Source organism: Anolis carolinensis, chromosome 1 (genome assembly GCF_035594765.1).
Source record: "Anolis carolinensis isolate JA03-04 chromosome 1, rAnoCar3.1.pri, whole genome shotgun sequence".
NCBI classification, from domain to species: Eukaryota; Metazoa; Chordata; class Lepidosauria; order Squamata; family Dactyloidae; genus Anolis; species Anolis carolinensis.
This window is the reverse complement of record NC_085841.1, coordinates 354,858,486-354,879,318: the sequence shown is the minus strand read 5'-3', so window position 1 is coordinate 354,879,318 and position 20,833 is coordinate 354,858,486. Positions and strand designations below refer to the sequence as shown.

The 20,833-nt window shown below is 39.4% G+C and overlaps 1 protein-coding gene and 1 non-coding gene across 2 annotated transcripts in view; both read left to right on the top strand.

The window, feature by feature from the left end:
- Positions 1-20,833, top strand: part of brf1 (BRF1 RNA polymerase III transcription initiation factor subunit) — a 267,788-nt gene that overhangs the window by 82,647 nt on the left and 164,308 nt on the right. Inside the window, exon 4 of the mRNA XM_003214279.4 lies at positions 6,423-6,454. Within this exon, the coding sequence (XP_003214327.1) occupies positions 6,423-6,454 (32 nt within the window). The remainder of the gene's footprint in view (positions 1-6,422; positions 6,455-20,833) is intronic.
- On the top strand, positions 1,183-1,368 carry LOC134295735 (U2 spliceosomal RNA). Its single transcript, XR_010002372.1, has one exon. It is a non-coding gene; the product is annotated as a U2 spliceosomal RNA (small nuclear RNA).

Below are 20,833 nucleotides of genomic sequence, written 5' to 3'. Positions count from 1 at the left end.
GGAGTCAGTGAGAGGCAGATTGGGAACAGACCAAATTATTTATTTCTGTGCATTCTTGAAACAGCAATAAAGCCTCGCCCTCTTGTTTTGCTGGTAAAGCAATTGTCTCAGGGTGTGTCAACATGGAGGGTTTGTCAGAGGCTGGATGTGGTTGCACAGCCCATCCAGTCTTGTGGGCTGCTTCCAACAAAGGATCTTTAACTTGTTCAAGCCCAGTACTTTGTGGGCTTGTTTTGTTGTGTTTTGTTTTTGATTTAACAAGCTGTTGAGTCAGAAGTAGTACTTTGGGAAGGAAAGGAGTTCATTTAGCTCTTAGGAAGAACTTGCAATGCTGAAAGATTTCTGCACATCACTCCCTCTACCACAGCATGCACACAGCTTTGAGTGTTTATTTATTTATGGCACTTTTGTTGCCCTGCCTTTCTCAACCCTGGAGGGGACTCAAGGCGACTTCACAACATAGACAACAATTCAATGCCTTTAAAAACAGAATACAATGAAAAAAAAACCATTTAAAATAAAATAAAATACTAAAATACAATTAAAAACAATTAAAAGCATTTAAGTCCATACAATCACGTGATCCATAGGCATAGTCCAGGGCCATTCTTTAGTCAGTTATACATCTTTCATGTCTATTATTGCACCAGATTTCCGAAGGCTTGGTTAAACAGCCACATCTTCACTTTTTTGCGGAAGGTCAGGAGGGAGGCGCCTAATCTCCCTGAGGAGGGAGTTCCATAGCTGAGGGGCCACCACTGAGAAGGCCCTGTCTCGTCCCTGCCAATTGCGCCTGTGAAGAAGGCGGGACGGAGAGCAGGCCCTCCTCTGATGATCTTAGACTACGAGATGGTTCATTGATGCTTCATGAGTACCTCTACATGAAGAACAAGTTAAAAAACAATTTATTTATTTATTTATTTATTTATACCCCACTTTATCTTTCTATAAGGAGGCTCAGCTAAGCAGCTTCTAGTTCTTTAAAAAAATCTGTTTATGTTGAGCTCTTCTTTTTAAAGAGAAATAACTAAGAGGTTGACCTGTAAATTAGAATAGTAGAACCATAAAGTTGGAAGAGATCCCAACAACCATCTAATCCAAACTTATTCTGTTGTGTAGAAATACACAATGTGCTCTTGGCAGATGGCCATCCAGCCTCTGTTTAAAATCCTCCTGAGAAGAATAGCCTCTCGGCCTTTTGGCTAAGATCAAGTGTAGTATCTGTTCTTATCAGTTTAATATCTGATATGTGCTTTATTTGAAGACTATTATTAAATGGATTTTTGGGTCTGGGAGATGGAATAGGGGCTTGCTCAGTCCACTCCATGCATTGACCAGGTATTGCAGCGCCTCCAGGGTGCACACACACACACACCAAAAAAAAAAAACCCTCTTGAGAAGGAGACCTACTATATTCTGATATTTGAAGTAATCCCACTTCAGATTTAATCTCTGAAGTCAATTCTCTAAATAATCTTAGTTAAGTAAGCCCTTGCTTTTTCGGTCACAGTTTCCCCATCTGAATTATGGAGAAAGTGAATATTCCCACTGGAGGTGAGCAGAGTGTGGCCTTCAGATATTGGACTACAACTTTCACAGCCCCTTGGGATTGGCTCGGGTTGCTAGGGCTGATAGGAGTTGCACTCGAGCAGTTGGAGGACCATACTTTGCCCACTAGGAATTGCAATATTGTTGTAAGAGTTACTTTAAGGTCCTGCCTGTGGAGCTCTTTGGACATTAAAAAAATGCCATATGAACTCCTATTTACTTTTTAATATGTCACCAGTTTAAGTGGTTTGTGAATTCTTCTCTTTCTGGGAAATCATAGCCTTTAGATCTATAAGGCTATTATTTCCCAGAAAGAGGAGGAGAATTCACAAACTATTGAACTGTGACCAGATAATTTTACAATATTTTCTCTTATCAAATTGTGTATATACTTTTGTTCTTTTACAGCCAATATTTACACTGAGTTTTATTTGGAGGATCAGTTTCAATCTTTTATTAAATCAAAAGAAAGAGTATAGTTATGAAAAAAGCCAGCTTTGATATTGCTGACACTGCCTGGCACACAAAAAAGAAAGCCTTTTGTATTGTAAGATATTTGCATGAAAAAATATTTAATTTATTATTGTAGTTAATTCTGTTGTGTTCTGCTTGAGTAGCATAATTGTTCTAAAACTTCTTTAATCTTTGCTAAGATCTTTGCAACCTCAAGGCCAGCGAGGTTTCACTATCAGTAACTGAGTTAATAAAAAGAATCTTCTGATACAGCCTTCTCCACCCTGATGTCCCCAGATGTTTTGAATTTCAGTTCCCATATGGCATGGCCAGCAGTCAGGGATAATGGGAGTCGTAGCCCTAAACATCTGGAGAACATTACATTGGGAAAGGCTGCTCTTATCAGTACGTATCAGGTGACTTAAAACAACTCTATTTTGTAGTTGTAGATAAGGACAGGAGCCTGGGCTGTGGCATGAAGAGTATATCCTCATCTGCCGCTTGATTCAAGATACTAGAAATAAAACTGCACAAGGCATGTTTATTATAGGAACTACAACTCTGATTTTGGAGAAACTAACTAGAAACGCCAACCATCATAACACTGATGAAAACTGCTTACAGTTCAGTAGTCCCTTTGCATTTGGAAGATTTGATCTCATTTGTCCCTAGTTTGGTTATAAATTTTAACAGGTCCTGGTTGAAATGTCCTTTCATTCTTTGACGCTCAGGACTGTAATGGCTATCTTGGGCAGCATACAAGGCAGGGTCCACTGCTGATGCCTGATCTGAATCTTTTTAATACTTTGTACTCTACTCAGCCTCAGAGGAAGGCAAAGGTCAGCCTCTTCTGAATAAATCTTGCCAAGAAGACCTTGTGATCGGTTCACCATAAGTTGGAATTGACGCGACTACTCTAAAGAATGCAAAGTATATGGTCCGACCACTCCAGTTAAGGGGAAGAATGTATATTACCCAGGATACCTTGGAGGAAGAGTGGGAAAAAATACAATACATAAAGATCATGCTTTTATACTGGAGTGAGCATCTGTGTGGGGACCATGGGGCAGTTGTTTCCTTAGATTCTTCATAGGCCTCACGCTTCACAACAAGCCCAAATATGTCAGTTTTCCTTTGTAGTTCCTCTTGAAACGGTGACAGGAAGTGACATCCAGTATTTTCTTCTGTTTTCATGTGTTTGGGGACGCTGACTGCATGGAGGAAGAGTGGAATGAAAGACAGTAAATGAAGTTCCTGCTTTTAGACTGGGATGGGCAATGCTTTGGGCAAAAATTACCTGTAAATCACACAGTGTTTTAAAATGGGTGTGGGTGGGATGAAGGGCTTTGAGGGTGTTTCAGGAGCTGGACTGGGTTTCACTCTACTTCTGAAAACCTACTTCTGTTGAAAAATCTACCCCTTCTTTATATCTTTTTTTCCTTGATGGCAGGAGCTTTCTCTGTATATTTCTTTGCCTAAAGAAACCCTGTGAGGTGCCATGTGGAGCTGTAGGCATACGTTGCTGCACTTCATGCTTTATTTCTTGAGATCTACCTGGCAAAAATACATTGTGACAGATAGGAATTTCCAAGAGCCAATGTTCACGCTTGTTTGAGTGATATGAAACCCTACAAGTGAATGGAATAGTATAGGATGTAATCGCTAAACAAGGATATATTCTTCTTCCTTAATCTCTTTGGTTGAAACATGATGGAACTACTTCAACTCCATATGCTCCATTTGACTTAGGCACACCTGGCTTTTTGTTGATTGTGGCTGATTTTCTATGGGTGGCCGTGCTAATAGGTCAATGTAATCTCTTGATTAAACATTCCCTCCTATTAGCTTTATTTCCCCGGAGAAGGTTGCTGTTGGCATTGGGCTGATAAGCCTGCAAAGAAGCAAACATGTAAGTCAGTTAGGTGGCAATTTAATATATCCCTGTGTCCGTCAAACTTTTGACAATAACTGAGCTGTAGTTTTCTTTCTTGTTGAAAAACATATTTGCTTGCTCCCTCTCCACACTGTATGCTGTCAAGGTCGCAGGGAAACTCAACCTTATTATGATGTGCATTTATTATATGTGAATAGGCAGAGAAGAAGAGTGGTTGGATGAACAAAGGTCTTTTTTGTGATACTTCCCTTGAGGTACTATTTTTGGAAGGTGATTTTGTTAGAAAATGTTGGGATTCGTGGTTTTTGTTAAGTGCATCCAGACCTATGCCACATAGCATGTCTCTCATAATTTTACTACCAAGCTAGGCATGATGACTTCCATTTTAGTGTCAAATCTTGGGTCTCCTATAATATTTAGTTTAATCCTCACCCTGATGTGAAAATACTCTAGAATATTTGTTTGTTTGTTTTCCATCTTTTTTCTGGCATGGAATCCAGAGAGGCTCTTGACCATAATAATAATAATAATAATAATAATAATAATAATAATAATAATAATAATAATAATAATAATAACAACAACAACAACAACAACAATCATCATAAAAATAATAAAGAGGGTTGGAAGAGACCCCTTGGGCCATCTACTCCAGCCTCCTTCTGCTTTTGTGCACCATACCATAATCAAAGCACCCCTGACAGAGAGCCACCCAATAAAATAATAATAATAATAATAATAATAATAATAATAATAATAATAATAATAACAACAACAACAACACCACCACCACCATAATAAACATGGTTGGAAGAGACCCCTTGGGCCATATAGCCCAACCCCCTTCTACCTTTGTGAACCAAAACATAAAGCACCCTGTCCCCTGACCAACAACAACAACAACAATCAGGGTTGGAAGAGATTGTACTGTAATAATCAGGGTTGCAAGAGATTGCTAGCCTTCAAGAAAAATGAATCCACTACAGGGCTGCAGAGTAGGGAGTCTGCGTGGCAAGATATAATGGGAGGCCTCTTCCTTTTGCCACAGGCATGCCTCCATTGTTGTTTCACCTCCTTCATTGCTGAGGAAGGCGCACACTAGGTGAGGGAGGTAGAGGAAAAGGAGCGTGCGAGGTGAGCGATGGTAGGAAAGCTGTCACTGGGGCGAGGGAGGAAAGGTGCACGCCTTTTCCTCACCCCGTGCAGCCTTTCCTTGGCGGCAGCGGGAAAGGTGCGTACGGGGCTTGGAAAAGGCATGCGCCTTTCTCTCTTTCCTCATCACACACGCACCTTTCCCACTGCCTTCCTCGGCGGCAGCTGCGGGAAAGCTGCCCACAGGGCGAGGGAGGAAAGGTGCACGCCTTTTTCTCGGCCCGTGCAGCCCTTCTTCGGCAACGGCAGCGGGAAAGCTGCTCATGGGGCGAAGGAAGAAAGGCACATGCCTTTTCCTCGCCCCATGCGGCCCTTCCTCAGCGGCTGTGGTGGGAAAGGCGCCCAGGGGGTGAGGGAGACAAGAAAGGTGTGCGCCTTTCCCTCCTTCTCCTTCACTCCACACGCACCTTCCTTGGCGGAGGAGGAAGGAGCCACTGCCGTGGGGCCGGATAAATGGCTCCGATGGGCCGCTTGTGCCCTGCGGGCCGTAGTTTGGGGACCCCTGCTCTTGACTATTGTAAGTACAAGCCTGTACATCCTAAAACGATGGTGTGCAGCCCCTGCTTTCTTATGCCCACTTTGCTGGCCACAGGATCTCCAGAGAGTGCCACACCAGTTCCGCCAAAGGAAGCCAGAAGTGGCCCAAATGCCCTTTCTGTTAAAGGATTTGGGAACACTGTACCTTGCCTTCGAGGAGAATTGTGTTCTCTGAAGACACCATTTTTAAATTAAAAAGTCAAAGACATTGCTCTATGGGTCACTGGCTGCATAATCCTTCCACTCATCCATGAAAGAGGCACATTCTCTCTTTTTGGTGTGTGTGTGTTTTCATAGAATTGTAGCATTGGGAGAGACCACAAGGACCATCCTGTCCAGCCCTATTTTTCCATGCAGGAACACACACTCCAGTGCTCTGAACAAATGGCTCTTCAGCCTCAGTTTAAAAGCTGTAGGTTTTAAAACTCTGTAGGAGACCCCACCACACTATAATGAAATGTATTTCAGTGTTGAACAGCTTTTACTGTCAGGAAGTTTTCCCTGAGTCCTAGTTTCTGGAGCCGCAGAAAACAAGTCTGCTCCATTTTAAATATGACATTCTTTCAAATATTTAAACATGGCATAACCTTTTCTTCAGACTACCAGCATTCCCCTTCCTCAAAGAATATGGTTTCTGGGCTCTTTACTGCTTTGGTTGCCTTCGCCTGAACATATGTTTTGCATTAACCTTCACCACTATCATTTGAAGAACCAGGATAACATGATGAGATGCCCCATTGATGTGTCTTCTGGATTAGATGCTTTTGTTTTTCTTTCCAGTTGCCAATCAGCTTACAATGCATCAAATGTGCTCTTGTTCCTTAACTGCTCACCACAGACATGCTGCTTGACCTCAGCGACCTCCTTCAGGTATTGTATCTGTTTCTATTTAAGTACTTAGTTCAAACATTCTCCTTTGCAAATGAAGACAAGCAAAGAGTGGGTTCTATTCAGGAAACCTTAATTGTCTTTCTGTTTGGTTTAAGCAGTGCTGGACAGGAAAATCATGGGGATTGTAAATCAGGGATAATTGTTCTGTGCAATTAGAGATCAAGTGTTTTGTGTCTCTAGCTCCTTTCTTCAAATAACAAATCAAGCATTAGTATAATCGTGATGCTGAAAACTACTGATTCAGTAGTCGAAGGTCAGATTTTATGTGCTATTCTAATTCGTAACATTTAAAAAATAAGAACTAGTTAAATAAAGGGGTGCAGTTTTCATAGGGGGAGAGAAAATATATTAGTAGAGACTTCTGGGAGACTGAGCAAGAACTGTACCAAATGAATACATGTGGAGGTTGTATTGTATTTCCTCATCATTTGTTGATGAGTGGATGAATTTCTAATCCTTGCTTGCATGGGAGAGAATGAACTGATGTGTTCAGGGTGGTTTTGGGATGAATCATATCAATAGCTATATTTATGTATTGCATAGGTTTGATATGGTCATTCAGCATCAAGATATATTCTATATAAAGCTCAAGAGGTTAATTTTGGCCTCCCCAGCTGTCTTTGTAATTGGCACTCCACTGCCACCCTTCAACTGCATGGGACATCAAAGAACCTTCTGGAATTGTAGTTATTTAATTTATTTTCATTTTACAGTCCCGAAGCCTGCATTCCTAAGAACCCTTACTGAGAGTAAGTCGTTTACCTAAATCCATTTTTTGTTTCACTCCTAAGAACAGTATACCCACCAAACCAATTGCTGAGTATTAAGACCATTGCTATGTAAATCTCAGTGAGTTTACTCTATTCAGGACTAGAAATTAAATTTCCAGGGATTTCATTGGGGATATTTTTTAATAGAGATGGATGGTACTACCCCATTTTAATGATAGACTTCATTTCACAGTAATTGTGGAGTTAGACTGGGATTCCATTATGGACGTTGCTGTTTTTTTATTTATCGTATGAAGAAGTGGCTGTTAAATGCCTGTTTGGGGTATGTGCATTAGGAATTAATTTATCTGCTGGTGTTGTACATGGAGATTTGCTGACGCTCTTTACAGAATGATTTCAACCAACACTTCCGTGCACATGGGGCATGCTGTTGAATGTATATGTTTTTCTCTTTCATTTTGATTGTTTTCTCCCCTTCAAATTTTTTTCACCTTTTTCTTAAAACTCTTAAAGGTAAAGGTAAAGGTTTCCCCTGACGTTAAGTCTAGTCATGACCGACTCTGGGGGTTGGTTATCATCTCCATTTCTAAGCTGAAGAGCTGACGTTGTCCATAGACACCTCCAAAGTCATGTGGCTGGCATGACTGCATGGAGCGCTGTTACCTTCCCACCCGAGTGGTACCTATTGATCTACTCACATTTGCATGTTTTTGAACTGCTAGGTTGGCAGGAGCTGGGGCTAACAGCGGGCGCTCATTCCGCTCCAGGGATTTGAACCTGGGACCTTTTGGTCCGCAAGTTCAGCAGCTCAGCACTTTAACACACTGTGCCACCGGGGCCCCCAAAACTCTTAAACAAAGAAGCAAAAGAAGAGAAGCAGGAATTGCATTGGTGTAATCTGCTACAAACTAGAATGCCATATTTTTATACTGTGTCTGAGATTAATTTTTTTGTTATCATTTAGGTAGGTTTGTAGGTGGCTGGCCTGTTCGTTGTAGTTTGAGTAGTGAACAAGTAAAGGCAAGAGACTCATGCACATTACTAAACTCTTATTTTGTAACATAGGTTGAGTATCCCTTGCCCAGATTTCCAAAATCCAAAATACTCCATGTCCACATCATTGACTGAAATAGTAATGGCTTTGTGCTCTGGTTGCTCAGTGTACACACACTTCGTTTCATGCACAAAAATATTAAAAATATAGGTTTAAATTACCATCAAAATATAAGGTATGAATGAAACTTACATGAATTTTGTGTTTAGACTTGTGTTCCATCTTCAAGGTATCTCATTATGCATTTATATATATGCAAATACACGTATTCCAAAATCTGAAAATACCTGAAATCCAAAACACTTCTCGTTGCAAGCATTTGGAATAAGGGGTACTCAATCTGTCGTTCATTTTTGTCGAATGTGGTTGAAATGCCTACTATTAAGGCAACATGAGTACTCAGTGACTTTGCCATTTAATTTATGGCACTGGTGAGGAAACCCATTATTAGCTCTTTATTTACTGGTTTAAACCCAATTGTTAAATAATTTTTAGAAGTATTAAAATGGGAATGTGCCACATTTTTGTGCTTTCTGTGGTTATGTAAAATTATAGTCATTCTACCACTTTCCTAAGTAGGTTTTGTTTGAAAATGAATACATGCCACCCCTGTTTGAGGTTGAGAAGGAATTTCCACATATATCAAGTTACTTTTAAATTTGATGACCCTATCAAGAATGTCTTGTGGTCAATTTCCCTCCATCTACCCCACTGAAGTTATAACAGAGCAGAATAGTATATTTATGTTTACCCATGTTTGAAAAAAATCGAAAGAAAGATATATGTTTCAGCATGTTCTGTCCACACTCCCAGTTGTTGTGGCTTGGCTTTTTGGTTTTGAGTCATCCAGAACATGGACTATGTCTGTTCCACTCTGACCTCCAGAGGATTTCCCTTGATGCCTATAGCTCAGCATTACTCTCCTCTCTGGCAGGGATATAGTGTTTCCAGGCTTGAGCTGTACGTGATGGTGGCAGAACCTTTTGTTCAAACCTGGGTCTGGCAGTCATGTATAAAATGGGAAGCATGACAGTCTGGTTCATCAGAACACATGCTTTGCACAGAGAACATTCCAGGTTCAGTCCGTGGTATCCCCAGTTCAAAGGATCAGATAACGAGGTGGGAAAGGCCTTGAATAGCTGATGCCCATCAATAGAAGTACTGGTCTAGTTGGAGAAACAGCCTGAGCTGATATAAAGATAGCTTTCTAGGTTGAAAGGGATTGGCTGGTGAAGGGAGCTGAACTGTCTTGATATCTGTTTATATCATTTCACACCAATTTTCTAGCCTCTGGACTTACTATGACTATACATTCCCTTTCAGCAAAACTTGATTGGGACCCACAAGTCACTCGCATTCACTATAGGCTCATGTCTCCCTTCTACATGTTTCTCAGCTAGTCTCACATTTGTCAGTCAATAAGCCATATTCCAGCATCACAACACATATGTGGTTTTAGTCATATATGCGAGTGTTGATGCTGAGTGTAGCCTTCACCATAATTCACCCCATTTGTCCTACGTATTTGAGTCAGAACCTGGTTTAAACAAACATGTCTGTCATTATTCTAGATAGTTTATGCTTGAGATTGCTCTGTGTCTTGGATAGAGGAGAAAGTAGAATGGATTTTGAAACAGAGTTTCTGTTTCCATCTGAACTGCCTAGAAAGAATAGATGGCGCATACTGTATCACTCTTTATTCAATCATTTAATTTTGGAGAACAGAATAAAAGCTGGATGATGGCTACTTCGATATTGTCATCTGGCTTGAAACATGTGATTGAAATGGATTTAACTGTAATTTCTACCATTTGATGTACACAAGAAACATAACTATATGATGGTGCCAGATATTTTTATTGTGGTACAGAAGTAAACAAAATCAAATCTAGCAGTGTATGGCTGTGAAAATAATCCCTTTCTTTTTCTGTGGCGAGCCTAAATAAGCAGTCTTCCGATTCCAAAACTCCATATAAGTAGTAGAGAGAATCCAGGACTGTGCAGGTCCTGGGTCAGGTGATCTCAGATTAAATAACCTATTTCTGGATAGCCCCTGAGTTTGTTGAAGAGCATATTTAAGCAAACAGCATCATGAAGACCAAGTGGCTATCAGAATAGGTGTGGGAGAAAATTGCATATAAGTGCTCATCAGGATTCTTTTTTAAAAAAAAAAAATCCCAACTTGTTGTTGTTGTTGTTATCAACTTTATTTATACCCCAACTTTTTCCCCATGGAGACTCAAGGCAGCTAATAATCCCACACTAGACAAATTTAAAGTGAAATACAAAAGTTAAAAAACAAATATGAAATCAATCATTACAAGATGGAAAGAACATGACTGAACTTCACATAAAGAAGGCTGTCTATCAAAATTTGTGACTACTGGGTAGAGAGGTCATTAGTCAAAGAAGCAACCAAGAGGCTAATGGTTTCCCTGAAGGACCTAGAGAGATCCGCAACTGAGAAATTGTTCATCAGGAAACTTTCCTAAAGCGCCATACAACTGGGCTTTATGACAGATTGGCAAGAAGTAAGCCATTACACAAACAAAACCATGTGAAGTCCTGTTGGGAGTTTGCAAAAGGATATGTTCTATGGTCTGATGAGACCAAAACTGAACTTTCTGATCTTGGCTGCAAACACTGTATGTGATGGAAAGCTGACAGTGCACATTATCCTGAAAATACCATCCCTACATGGAGGCGGCATCATGTTGCGTAGTTGCTTTTTGTGACAGGGACTGTGAAATTGATCTGGAATAATGTCACAATGAATGTTCCCAAACACAGGACCATACGTAAATAAAACTGTTTCGATTTGAAGGAGACATGGGACTCGGGTAGAAGTTCACCTTCCAAAAGGAAAATAACTCTGTAAGTTCACAGCCAAGTAATATCAGATTTAAAAAGAAGAACGTGGATTTCTCAGAAAGGTCCTATCAAAGCCCAGAGGGCCTTAATCCATTTGAGAATCTGGGGCAAGACTTGAAACTTACTCCATGCCAAGAGCACCCACCCTACCTAATAGAACAGGAACAGTTTTGCTTATTGCCAAGAAAAATGGTCGTACTTTCTGTATCCAGATTTTCCCAAGAAGAGGCACAACTGTAATTGCTGCCCAGGATGTGTCTCCCAAGTATTGACATGGGTGATGGTGGTGAATACTTACTGTGTTTCCCCAAAAATAAGACACTATCTTATATTTATTTTTTCTCAAGAAGGCACACTATTTTCAGGAGATGTCTTATTTTTATTAAGTATGATACAACAACCTTCATTTATGGGATGATCTCTCTGGGTTCAGTAGCAGACTGTTTACTGAAGCTTTCCCCCTATCCTCTTGGATGAGAGAGACCCACAGGCAGTTGCTGTTCAGTGCTGGCGAGCAGAAGCTTTACTGGTGTTTGGGGGGGGGGGGGGTGAGAGAGACTCACAGACTGTTGCTGGTTGGTGCTGGGGGAGAGACACACATAGTGCTGAGTAAAACGACAGCCACAGCTTTACTTCTTCTCCCTGAGGACATACAATATCTAAAGCAGAGTGTCCTACTCCTCACTTCACTGAGGAGACTTTCACTTTCTATGTCTCCCTCTGTCTCAGTTTGCAGCATGCACAGAACGACCTGGACCTGAAGGAGAGCCGACCTTGTACACTGCATAGCCACACCTATCACTATGTCTTATTTTCATGGTATGGCTTATATTGCGCAAATGCTTAGAAATCCTGCTACTGTTTATTTTATGGGTATGTCTTATTTTAAGGGAAACAGGTTAGTAACCACCATGTGCCAGTTTGTTTTTCTCCACTTAACATTTGTGCCACATTAAAAATATTTGCTTGTCCACAGTGTTTAGTATCTTGTTTACCTTAAATGGTAACAATGCAAAGTAAATATTTGAATTCCAAATTGTAACACGACAAACTATGGACAAGTCAAGGGGTATGTGTGGGTGAATACTTCTGCCAGGCATAGTATGTGATGGCACCAGCCATTTCCCCAAACTGGGATGGAATGGGGGCAAACAAGTATCTAGAGCAGAAAGAGAGAGCAGCAATGCAAGGGGCAAATGCTGTGGGATCACAGAAAATGAAAGCCTACTGGCCCTCTGAGCCTCTGGTTTCTGAGGAACACAACAGATCTTGAATCTTTATAACTGATAGTAACATGGAGAATTCTGCCACATAGTGAATTTCAGCTGAAATATCCCTAGAAGTTAGCTGTTCAACCTCTTTTTGAAGACACCCAGAGAAGGAGATCCCATCACATCTCTAGGCAATTAGTCCTATTGCTGAACATCTATTACTGTCAATATGTTTCTTCTTATTGTTCAATTGAAAGCTACCTCTTGCAAGTTTAAATCACTAGACCTGGTCTTACTATTTGAGGCAGCAGAGCACAGGCTTGCACTTCCTTATTAGGACAGCCCATGAGTTAATTCATGTCACCTTCTCTTCAAAATGTTGAGTTCCTTCAAACTTTACCCATATGTTTTATTCCCTATACCTCTTATTGTTGCTTTTCTCCAAACCTGCTTCAATTTGTCTATATCATTCTTAAAATAAAGTGCCAAGAACTGAACACAGTATTCTAGATGAAGCATGACAAGAGCAGAATACAGTGGGAATATTATTTCTCTTGATTTAGACACTATGTTCCTTTTATTGCAGGCTAAAATAGCATTTGCCTTCTTGCTACAACATCACATTGCTGGGTCATGTTCAACTTAATGATCAGCAATAATTCCAGAGTCTCTTCGACATGCGTTACTCTTGAGGCATATATCCCTCACCCTATATCTGTACTTTGATTTGTTTCTGGTGATATGACTGGATGGACAGAGCAAGTGAATGGGAAGCAACAGCAGTTAAGACATAGTGAAACAACAGTGGTGTTATTTAGGGAGTGGTTCCTCAAGCACATTTTATGTAACAGCTCCCTTACACTTGATCCAACTGTCTGTGATAAAAAATGTGCGAAATATGTATACATATCACACATATTTTACAAGTTGTATATCACTTATCCAGATTGCTTGGAACCAGAAATGTTTTGGGATTTTGGGTTTGGAATACTTGTATAATGAGATATTTTGGAGATAGAACCCAATTCTAAACACAATTTTTTAAATGTAAATTTATGTAATATGTGTTTTTTTAAGGCAGAGAATAAAGGATGTGTGCATTAAGCTATCACAAAGCAAAAGATGTCGCAGTGAACATCTTTGTGGAAATTTTTGGATTTTGGAATTCCAGATAATGGATGCTTAATCTGTATAACTGGTAAAAATACAAGTAAAATAACTACCAATAATTGTACAATTTGGTCTCCAGTATTCTTCTTTGTTTCGAGTGTGGTTAGAAATGGCTAGCTTAAAGGGCAAAATATAGGCCCTCACTGTAGCCCCATCCTAGGCTGTGTGAAGGTGATCCAAGCAGTTTTGGCACAGAGCCGGTTATGTCATGCTTCCTTAGCTATTTTGCTGCAGCAGGAAAGTGGGAGGTAAATCTATAAATGGCATCAACCAGCTTTATGAATTTGTGGGTGTGCATTGTATGTTTTTCCTCCTCAGACTTTTAATATAATTTAGATCGGCAGGCTTGATGCTCTTTTTTTCAATGTCTCAGCTTACCTTCTTCATTATCCCATGAGGAAAGAGAAGACTCGTTTTTGTGGATTTTTACTGCCATACACTTGGAGATGTGGCTGTGTTGGCGAGGAAACACGCATAGAAGTAAAGAATTACAAAAAGTACAAAAAATAGTTCCTTTATGTGGAAGTATTGACAGCTGAGATTTGAAAAGCTAGAACTAGAGGAAATATGTAGTTTTGAAACTTGAGACTATCAGTGAAGGATGCTAACAACTCTTATTCACTGCCATGAGCTCCACACAAATGCAACCCTAAATCTTTGGAGGCATTGTCTGGGGATCTGCTTGTGTTGGTGCAGCTTGAGTGGATAATACACAGTGACACTGAAAAAATAATTCAAAAGACTAAGGAGATAGCAAAAGGATAGTAGCTGCACTAGATGCTGAAATATCTCATTTAAAAACTTCCGTGAATTCCTTTGGCTGGCTATCACCTGCTAATAATCATTTCCTCCCTGAAACATTTCTTTTGTCATCTCCAAAATAAAAAATCCACTGGATCTTATATTTACAGTGAGTTTTGAAAATCTTCACACCTACTAAGAGTTAATTAAATCTTATTTAGGCATTTTAACTACTTTATGTAAGTGCTCAAGGAATTGGAATGCTGACAGCATTCTCTTCATGTGCAGAGGAACAGTCTGAAATGGAGAGCCTGTTATATAGGTGGACCATACAGGACCATATCGATTTATTTCAGTTTGATGTTAGGTTATGGGAAAACTTTTGTAGCCTTGGGGCACAACCTACAACAGGAAGTGATAAGGGGGAATATGCCTTTGTTGGTTATACTGAGCCTCTCAATGGTTTTCAATGCTATCCACCATGGTATTCTTGCAAGTCACTTTGCTGTGATGTGAGCTGGAAGCACTGTTTAACTGTGACTCTGTTCTTTTCTGAAGAGACAAACTCAGAGAGTGATGCTGAGGATATTGTATTTGACCCCTGAGGTTCAACTTATTTACCCATTCAGTTTGACACATGTATGATCCCGCTGTGCAAGATTGTCCGGAGTTTGGTGGTCTAGTGTTGTCAATATGTATATGATGTCTAACTCTTTTACTCCTTTCCACTTAATTCCAAGGAAGCTATTTTGGTTATAAATGAATACCTGCTATTAGTAAGGGACTTTATAAGGAAGAACAAAATTAAGTTGAATGCAGACAAGATAGAGGTCAGTTCAAAGATGTCAGTTCAAAGACATAACAGAGAATAAGGATTTGTTTTTTGCAGGATAGGATTATACTCTTCTTAAAAATGCAGGTTTGTAATTTGGGTGTGTTTCTGGATTCTATCCTGAGCCTGGAAGCTCAGGTTTCTGTGGTGGCCAGCAGTGAATTTGCACAAGGAAAACTTGAGTTCCAGCTGCTCCTGTTCTTAGAGGCCTCAATTTAGCCGCTGTGACATGTGTTTTAGTTATATCCTGTTTGGATAACACTAATGTGCTCTAAGTGGTGCTGTCTTTAAACTATTTAGAAACTTCAGCTAGTCCAAAGAGCTATAGCAAGACTGCTAGTTGGGTTTAGTTATAAGGAGTTATAGGGAATCATACATTATTTTTGTGTTTAGGCTTTGGTCCCATCTTCAAGATATTATACATGGTGTATATGTAAGTATTACAAAATATGAAACATTTCTGATCCCAAGCATTTCAGATAAGGAATACTTAATCTGTATTTTTATTTTTGTAAACCACTTTAAGGTCTGGGTGGGAAAGCAGGAGACGGACAGATGGACAGACAGAAGCATTGCCTGCTTACATCAGTTAGACTAGGGCTTCTGATATCTCTTTTGAAATAACTTCTCCCATCTTGTTGACTTTAGCCCTAATCTACTAGTTTGTTCCATAGAGAACCTCTTGCATCCATAGAAGTTACCTAGATATTCACTTATTTAACTCCCATTGACTTAATGGGTCTCCTATAGTTGGGACTGACAGGTAAATTTAGTGTCTTGGAAGGAACTGATTTCTAAAATGTACAGTGTTTAAAATAATCAAAAAATGCATGGAGAGCAAGAATGTCTAATACATGCATATTACAGTCAATCAGTGAAGCACACTTAGCTGAAGTGGAGCAATGTTTCGGATAGATGCTTCTAAAATATTGATAGAAAGGCATCGTGAATTAACACAATGTATCCTGGTTGTTGACTTCTTTTGATGAGTGCTTTGTTGTTTGTTTCCACACCATATTTCAGTATATCCAGGGGAATAGTGGGAGGACAAGAGTCCCTGTTTGAGATAATTAAATCTTAATAATTTCAAAAATAAATTTGTGCGTGCTTTCTATATCTAAAACATCAGGAATATGTATATGTTAGATGTTTTAGGTATATGTACCTAAAAGTATCTATATATATATAAAAGGGTAATGGAATCACGGCACCGGACAAAACAACTAAACTAAATGCCCCACAACCTCGAAAATTGACAGCACAACCTCTCATCCATGCCTCTACGTTCATACAACAAAAAGAAAAGAAAAATTAAGTCCTAGCCACAGCAACGCGTGGCCAAGCATAGCTATCTATATATATATAAGGGTAATGGAATCATGGCACCGGACAAAACAACTAAACTAAATGCCCCACAACCTCGAAAACTGACAGCACAACCTCTCATCCACGCCTCTATGTTCATGCAACAAAAATAAAATAAAAATAAAATTCTAACCACAGCAACGCGTGGCTGGGCACAGCTAGTAAACTATAAATTCCCTCAGTTCCTTGATTTCAAGTACTGTATTTTTTAAATCTAAGCTGTATGCTTTGGTCTTTAGTGCAAATGAACAAAGTGTAATAGTTTTGTAACAGAGACGGATTATAAAATTTCAGGTAATTAAATAGAGGCATTATTGCCTGTGATACACTTCATTTCACTTTTACCCCATATAAACATATCTAGAAATGGGGTACATCTTAGAATCACATATATATCTTTTTTCTGTTGGTGTTACTGAAATTTGCCTGTATCTTACAATTGATGGCGTCTTAGAATTGAAGAAATAATGGTATATGTAAAGAGGCATTATTGATCAGTATTTAAAAACACAGTGTCTCCATTTAAACAGATCAGAGAACTGTCATGGGGAAAATGTCTGCCTAAGACCCTGCACTGCTGCTACCAGTAAAGAGGTAGTATATAGCAGTGACTAGATGAGCAAAAGGTGCAAGAGAGTGGTTGGTTTATTTTTGGCTAGAGGTGGTAATGAGTTGAGAGAGAGGGATGTGCAGTGCCAATACAATGTGTCTGTAAAAGACCCTTCAACTTCTAGTTGTCTTTTTCGCTAGTTGATAAAACTGAGTATACTGTAAAGGGCTAAGAATAGATACTAAAGGAGAGGTGATTGGGGAGTGGGGCTTTTTTTTCATCTCTACTCAAAGACCGCTCCTTTCTTTGAATGATTTCCAACTTGTATGACAGGCCTCATTTAGCTTTCAGAACTGGAACCTGAATTTGCATTTCCATCCTCTTACCACTTGATTCCCTTTCCATTTTGTTTGATCAGGGACTGTTGAGTTTTTCTATCGGTTGTCTTTTGGAGTCTTTTGTCTTTTGACGGATTTGCTGTATTCTTTAATGCTTTTGGTTACCATCATCAATAAATATAATACTAATGTTAAAAAGTAATATTTAAAGAGTTGAGAGGGGATATGATGCCTGTGCTTATTTGAAGGGATGTCACATTGAGGAGGGGGCAGGCTTGTTTTCTGCTGCTCTGGAGATTAGGACACGATTGATTCAAATTGCAGGAAAATTGGTTCCACCTGAACATTAGAAAAAATTTCCTGAAGCTGTTCAGCAGTCGAATATGCTGCCTGGGAGTGTGGTTGAGTCCCCCTTCTCTGGAGGTTTTTAAGCAGAAGCTGGATGGCTATGTGTTGGGGGTGCTTTGATTGTGTTTTTCTGCATGCCTCCTGCATGGTAGAATGGGATTATTGTTAATTTATTATTTACTTCATTTCTACCCTGACTTTCTTGATCCCAGAGGGGACTCAAAGCAGCTTACAAATCTAGCAAAAATTCAATGCCGCGCAGGTAAACAATGAAACACGTCTCATCAAAATAGAAACAATCTAAACATATAAGCAATTAAATTTCCAATAAATCAAACAGATTTAAACCATATAAAATGGATTGGACTGGATGACCCAGCTCTATGATTATAATGTCTTTCTAAGTAAAGGTTTCATTTATCCAATTGGTAAAGTCTGCTTGTGACATGGTAACTCAGTTCAGACATCACACCAGACCATAACAAATGAAACATATGCATGGTTTGTCTCATTTGGCAAACCATGGTTTATTGTCCGCAAGACAGAATCCAAAACATATTTTGAATAGGCTTCCACTGGGTTCAATTTTCTGTGGTATCTGAATAGAAAAATCATAGTTATAGGCATTTATCTTCCACTAAGGGGCACCTGTATTATGGAAATATGAACACTCAGTGGATGGAGGAAATGCAGTTGCTTTAGTGTGGGGATCTCAAATCATGTTGTGAATTCTAAGATATGATTAGTGCAATCCAATCTGGATTAAAATGACATCTTCTTTGAATATTTGAAATTCTGAATAAGAAACTGACAATCTTGGTTTATGCAAAGCTGGACCAGGTACCTATTTCATCTAAGGAGTAGGGTAGGAGGAAGAAAATTAAAAAAATGGCTGGATTCCTTTTGGTGTCCTGAGCATATCTCTATTTTCCTACAGAAGTAGTTGCACAATTTTTTCCCATGTGGGAATATGCAGTTTTAGCTCACTGTTTTAGAAGAGTTCTGGATATTATGCCATTGCAGGTGGATGCCCATTATATATAGATGCACATTCGCTTGTATATCTGACATCTTGGCTTATTTACGTGACACTGTTATTTGACTCAAATATTACACAGCAGAGTTAATGCATAAATCTGAACAGCAGGATTTATGCTATGCTATTGCAAAATAGGATTTAAGCCATTGTGATAAACTATGAAATTATAAACTTCCAGAGAGTGCTATCTGAAAGAAAGCTGAAGTGCAAGTTGAAAACAAAATTCAGTTGATAGTTGAGCTCTTACTTCCTTTTTCTTTTGGGGGAAAAGAACCAAAGTAAAACTCCAGATACTGGTGCTTAATAATTGATAACAAGTCCGGCTTTGTGTACAGCTTCACTTAGTTTCTTTTCCCGCTCGCCTTTGTATTTGTTTGTAGCTGTTCACAAGAGGGGCTTGCTCTGCTGGATTTACTTTGGATCAAATCTATTTTTGTTTTTTTTTCTTTTGATTTCTTACATTGCAGGAGTGGAGGGCAGAGAACTAATAGGCAGAAATCTCACTGAGTTAACTGCTGCAGTCCCCCCTTCTTTCAATGAAAGGTTCTGAGTGTAGATCTAATCTTGGGGGGGGGGGGGGGGAGGCTGTGGCATTTGGCTCAAGAAAAGGTACCCATTTGATTTTTCAAATGAAATCTAGGTTGCAGGTCAGCTTTGTACAGGAGAGTCCTCAGGCTTAGAGCTATAGGTTTGCCTTTTAAAAGGACTGAATTATAACTTGGGAAAAGGGAAAAAAACCTTCAATCCTTAGCTTCCCATGGATTTTCAGTAGAAGCCATTTGCCTGATGGGCAACAATGGAACTGATTATATGTTTTCTCTGAACCACAAATATTTGGAGGTGAGCAGGGGCTGACTGCTTCTTCCTGTCCATCCACTAAATTAATTCATTTGTGGATTTTGTAATTGGAGCAGAGAAAATATGGCAAGAAAGTTTTTCTTGAAATGCTAGTTCCTTTTAGCAGCTTTGAGGGCAGTATGATGCATCTGAGTTTATCTCTTGTTTTTCTGGGTGTCATTTTGTAAGCTGAATCTCTTTTTTCTGACATCCTTTCCAGTATTTCAGTTAATAATTTAGAATTATAATTCTAAAAATTGCAGAGAAGTAGCAAAATATCAGTGTTCACATTCATACATGAATTCCAAAAACCCAAGATGAATATGTGAATTTCTCCTTTTGTCTGTCTGCCTACTGTATCAGCCCACACAGCTCGCTTATTTTTTCAGTAGTACATCAGCCAAGACTGACTATGGCATTTGACTTTGGGAGAGGTCTCTTGATTTTCACATGTTCACAAAAGTTAAGATTGTCAGCATGAACATGATGGTCTTGACATTCACCAGAGCTTGCCCTTTCTTTCTCTTTCTTTCTCTCCATCTGGGTGCACCATATTATTAGCTCTGCCAAGTCTAAAAGGGTTGCATTCATCTGTGGGAAGAATTTGCTAGACCCTGAGACATTTGTTGCATTTTCAGTACATCTTGAGGACTGACACAGCTTCTGTTTTCAATACCAGTCAGAAAGGCAATAGCCTTGTATTTGGAACATGGGAGTAGAACAGCCATGAGTCTTCCGTGAGCAATCTGCAATTTTGTTTTACTTGAGTGGGAAAATTGGGAATTGTATTCATGTAGTTCTACAAATACTGCATGCCAATGTAACTCATTTTATTATAATGTTCCAAAGAGATGAATGACCTATAGCTTAAAGTTGAACTGGCATCCAAGTGTGGAGCAATTTAGGCTAATAAATCTTGAGAATTGTCCAAGTGCTTGAAGAAAAATGAAGGACCCACCAAAAACTCATTATTTGCAGGTTTCTTGGAAAGGGATGAGGCACTTAGTTGTTCTGAGTGGTTTATAACTAATGAAAGGTTAGAATCAGTGGGAAACTTCTGCTCATGCAAGTCAGGGCCTCCAGATTTCACTGGTTTCAATTACCAACTGGAGTTCCCTGGGTTATATATTCTGTCCTGTTCTGGTGACTCCCTCAAACCCCAGAAGAGATTTTTAGGTGTGTGTGCAGCTGAAGTACATAATGAACATGTGAGAATCTGGAGAAATTATATGCTGTGCCCCACCTTTTATAATAGAAGTTCCTTCTGCTAG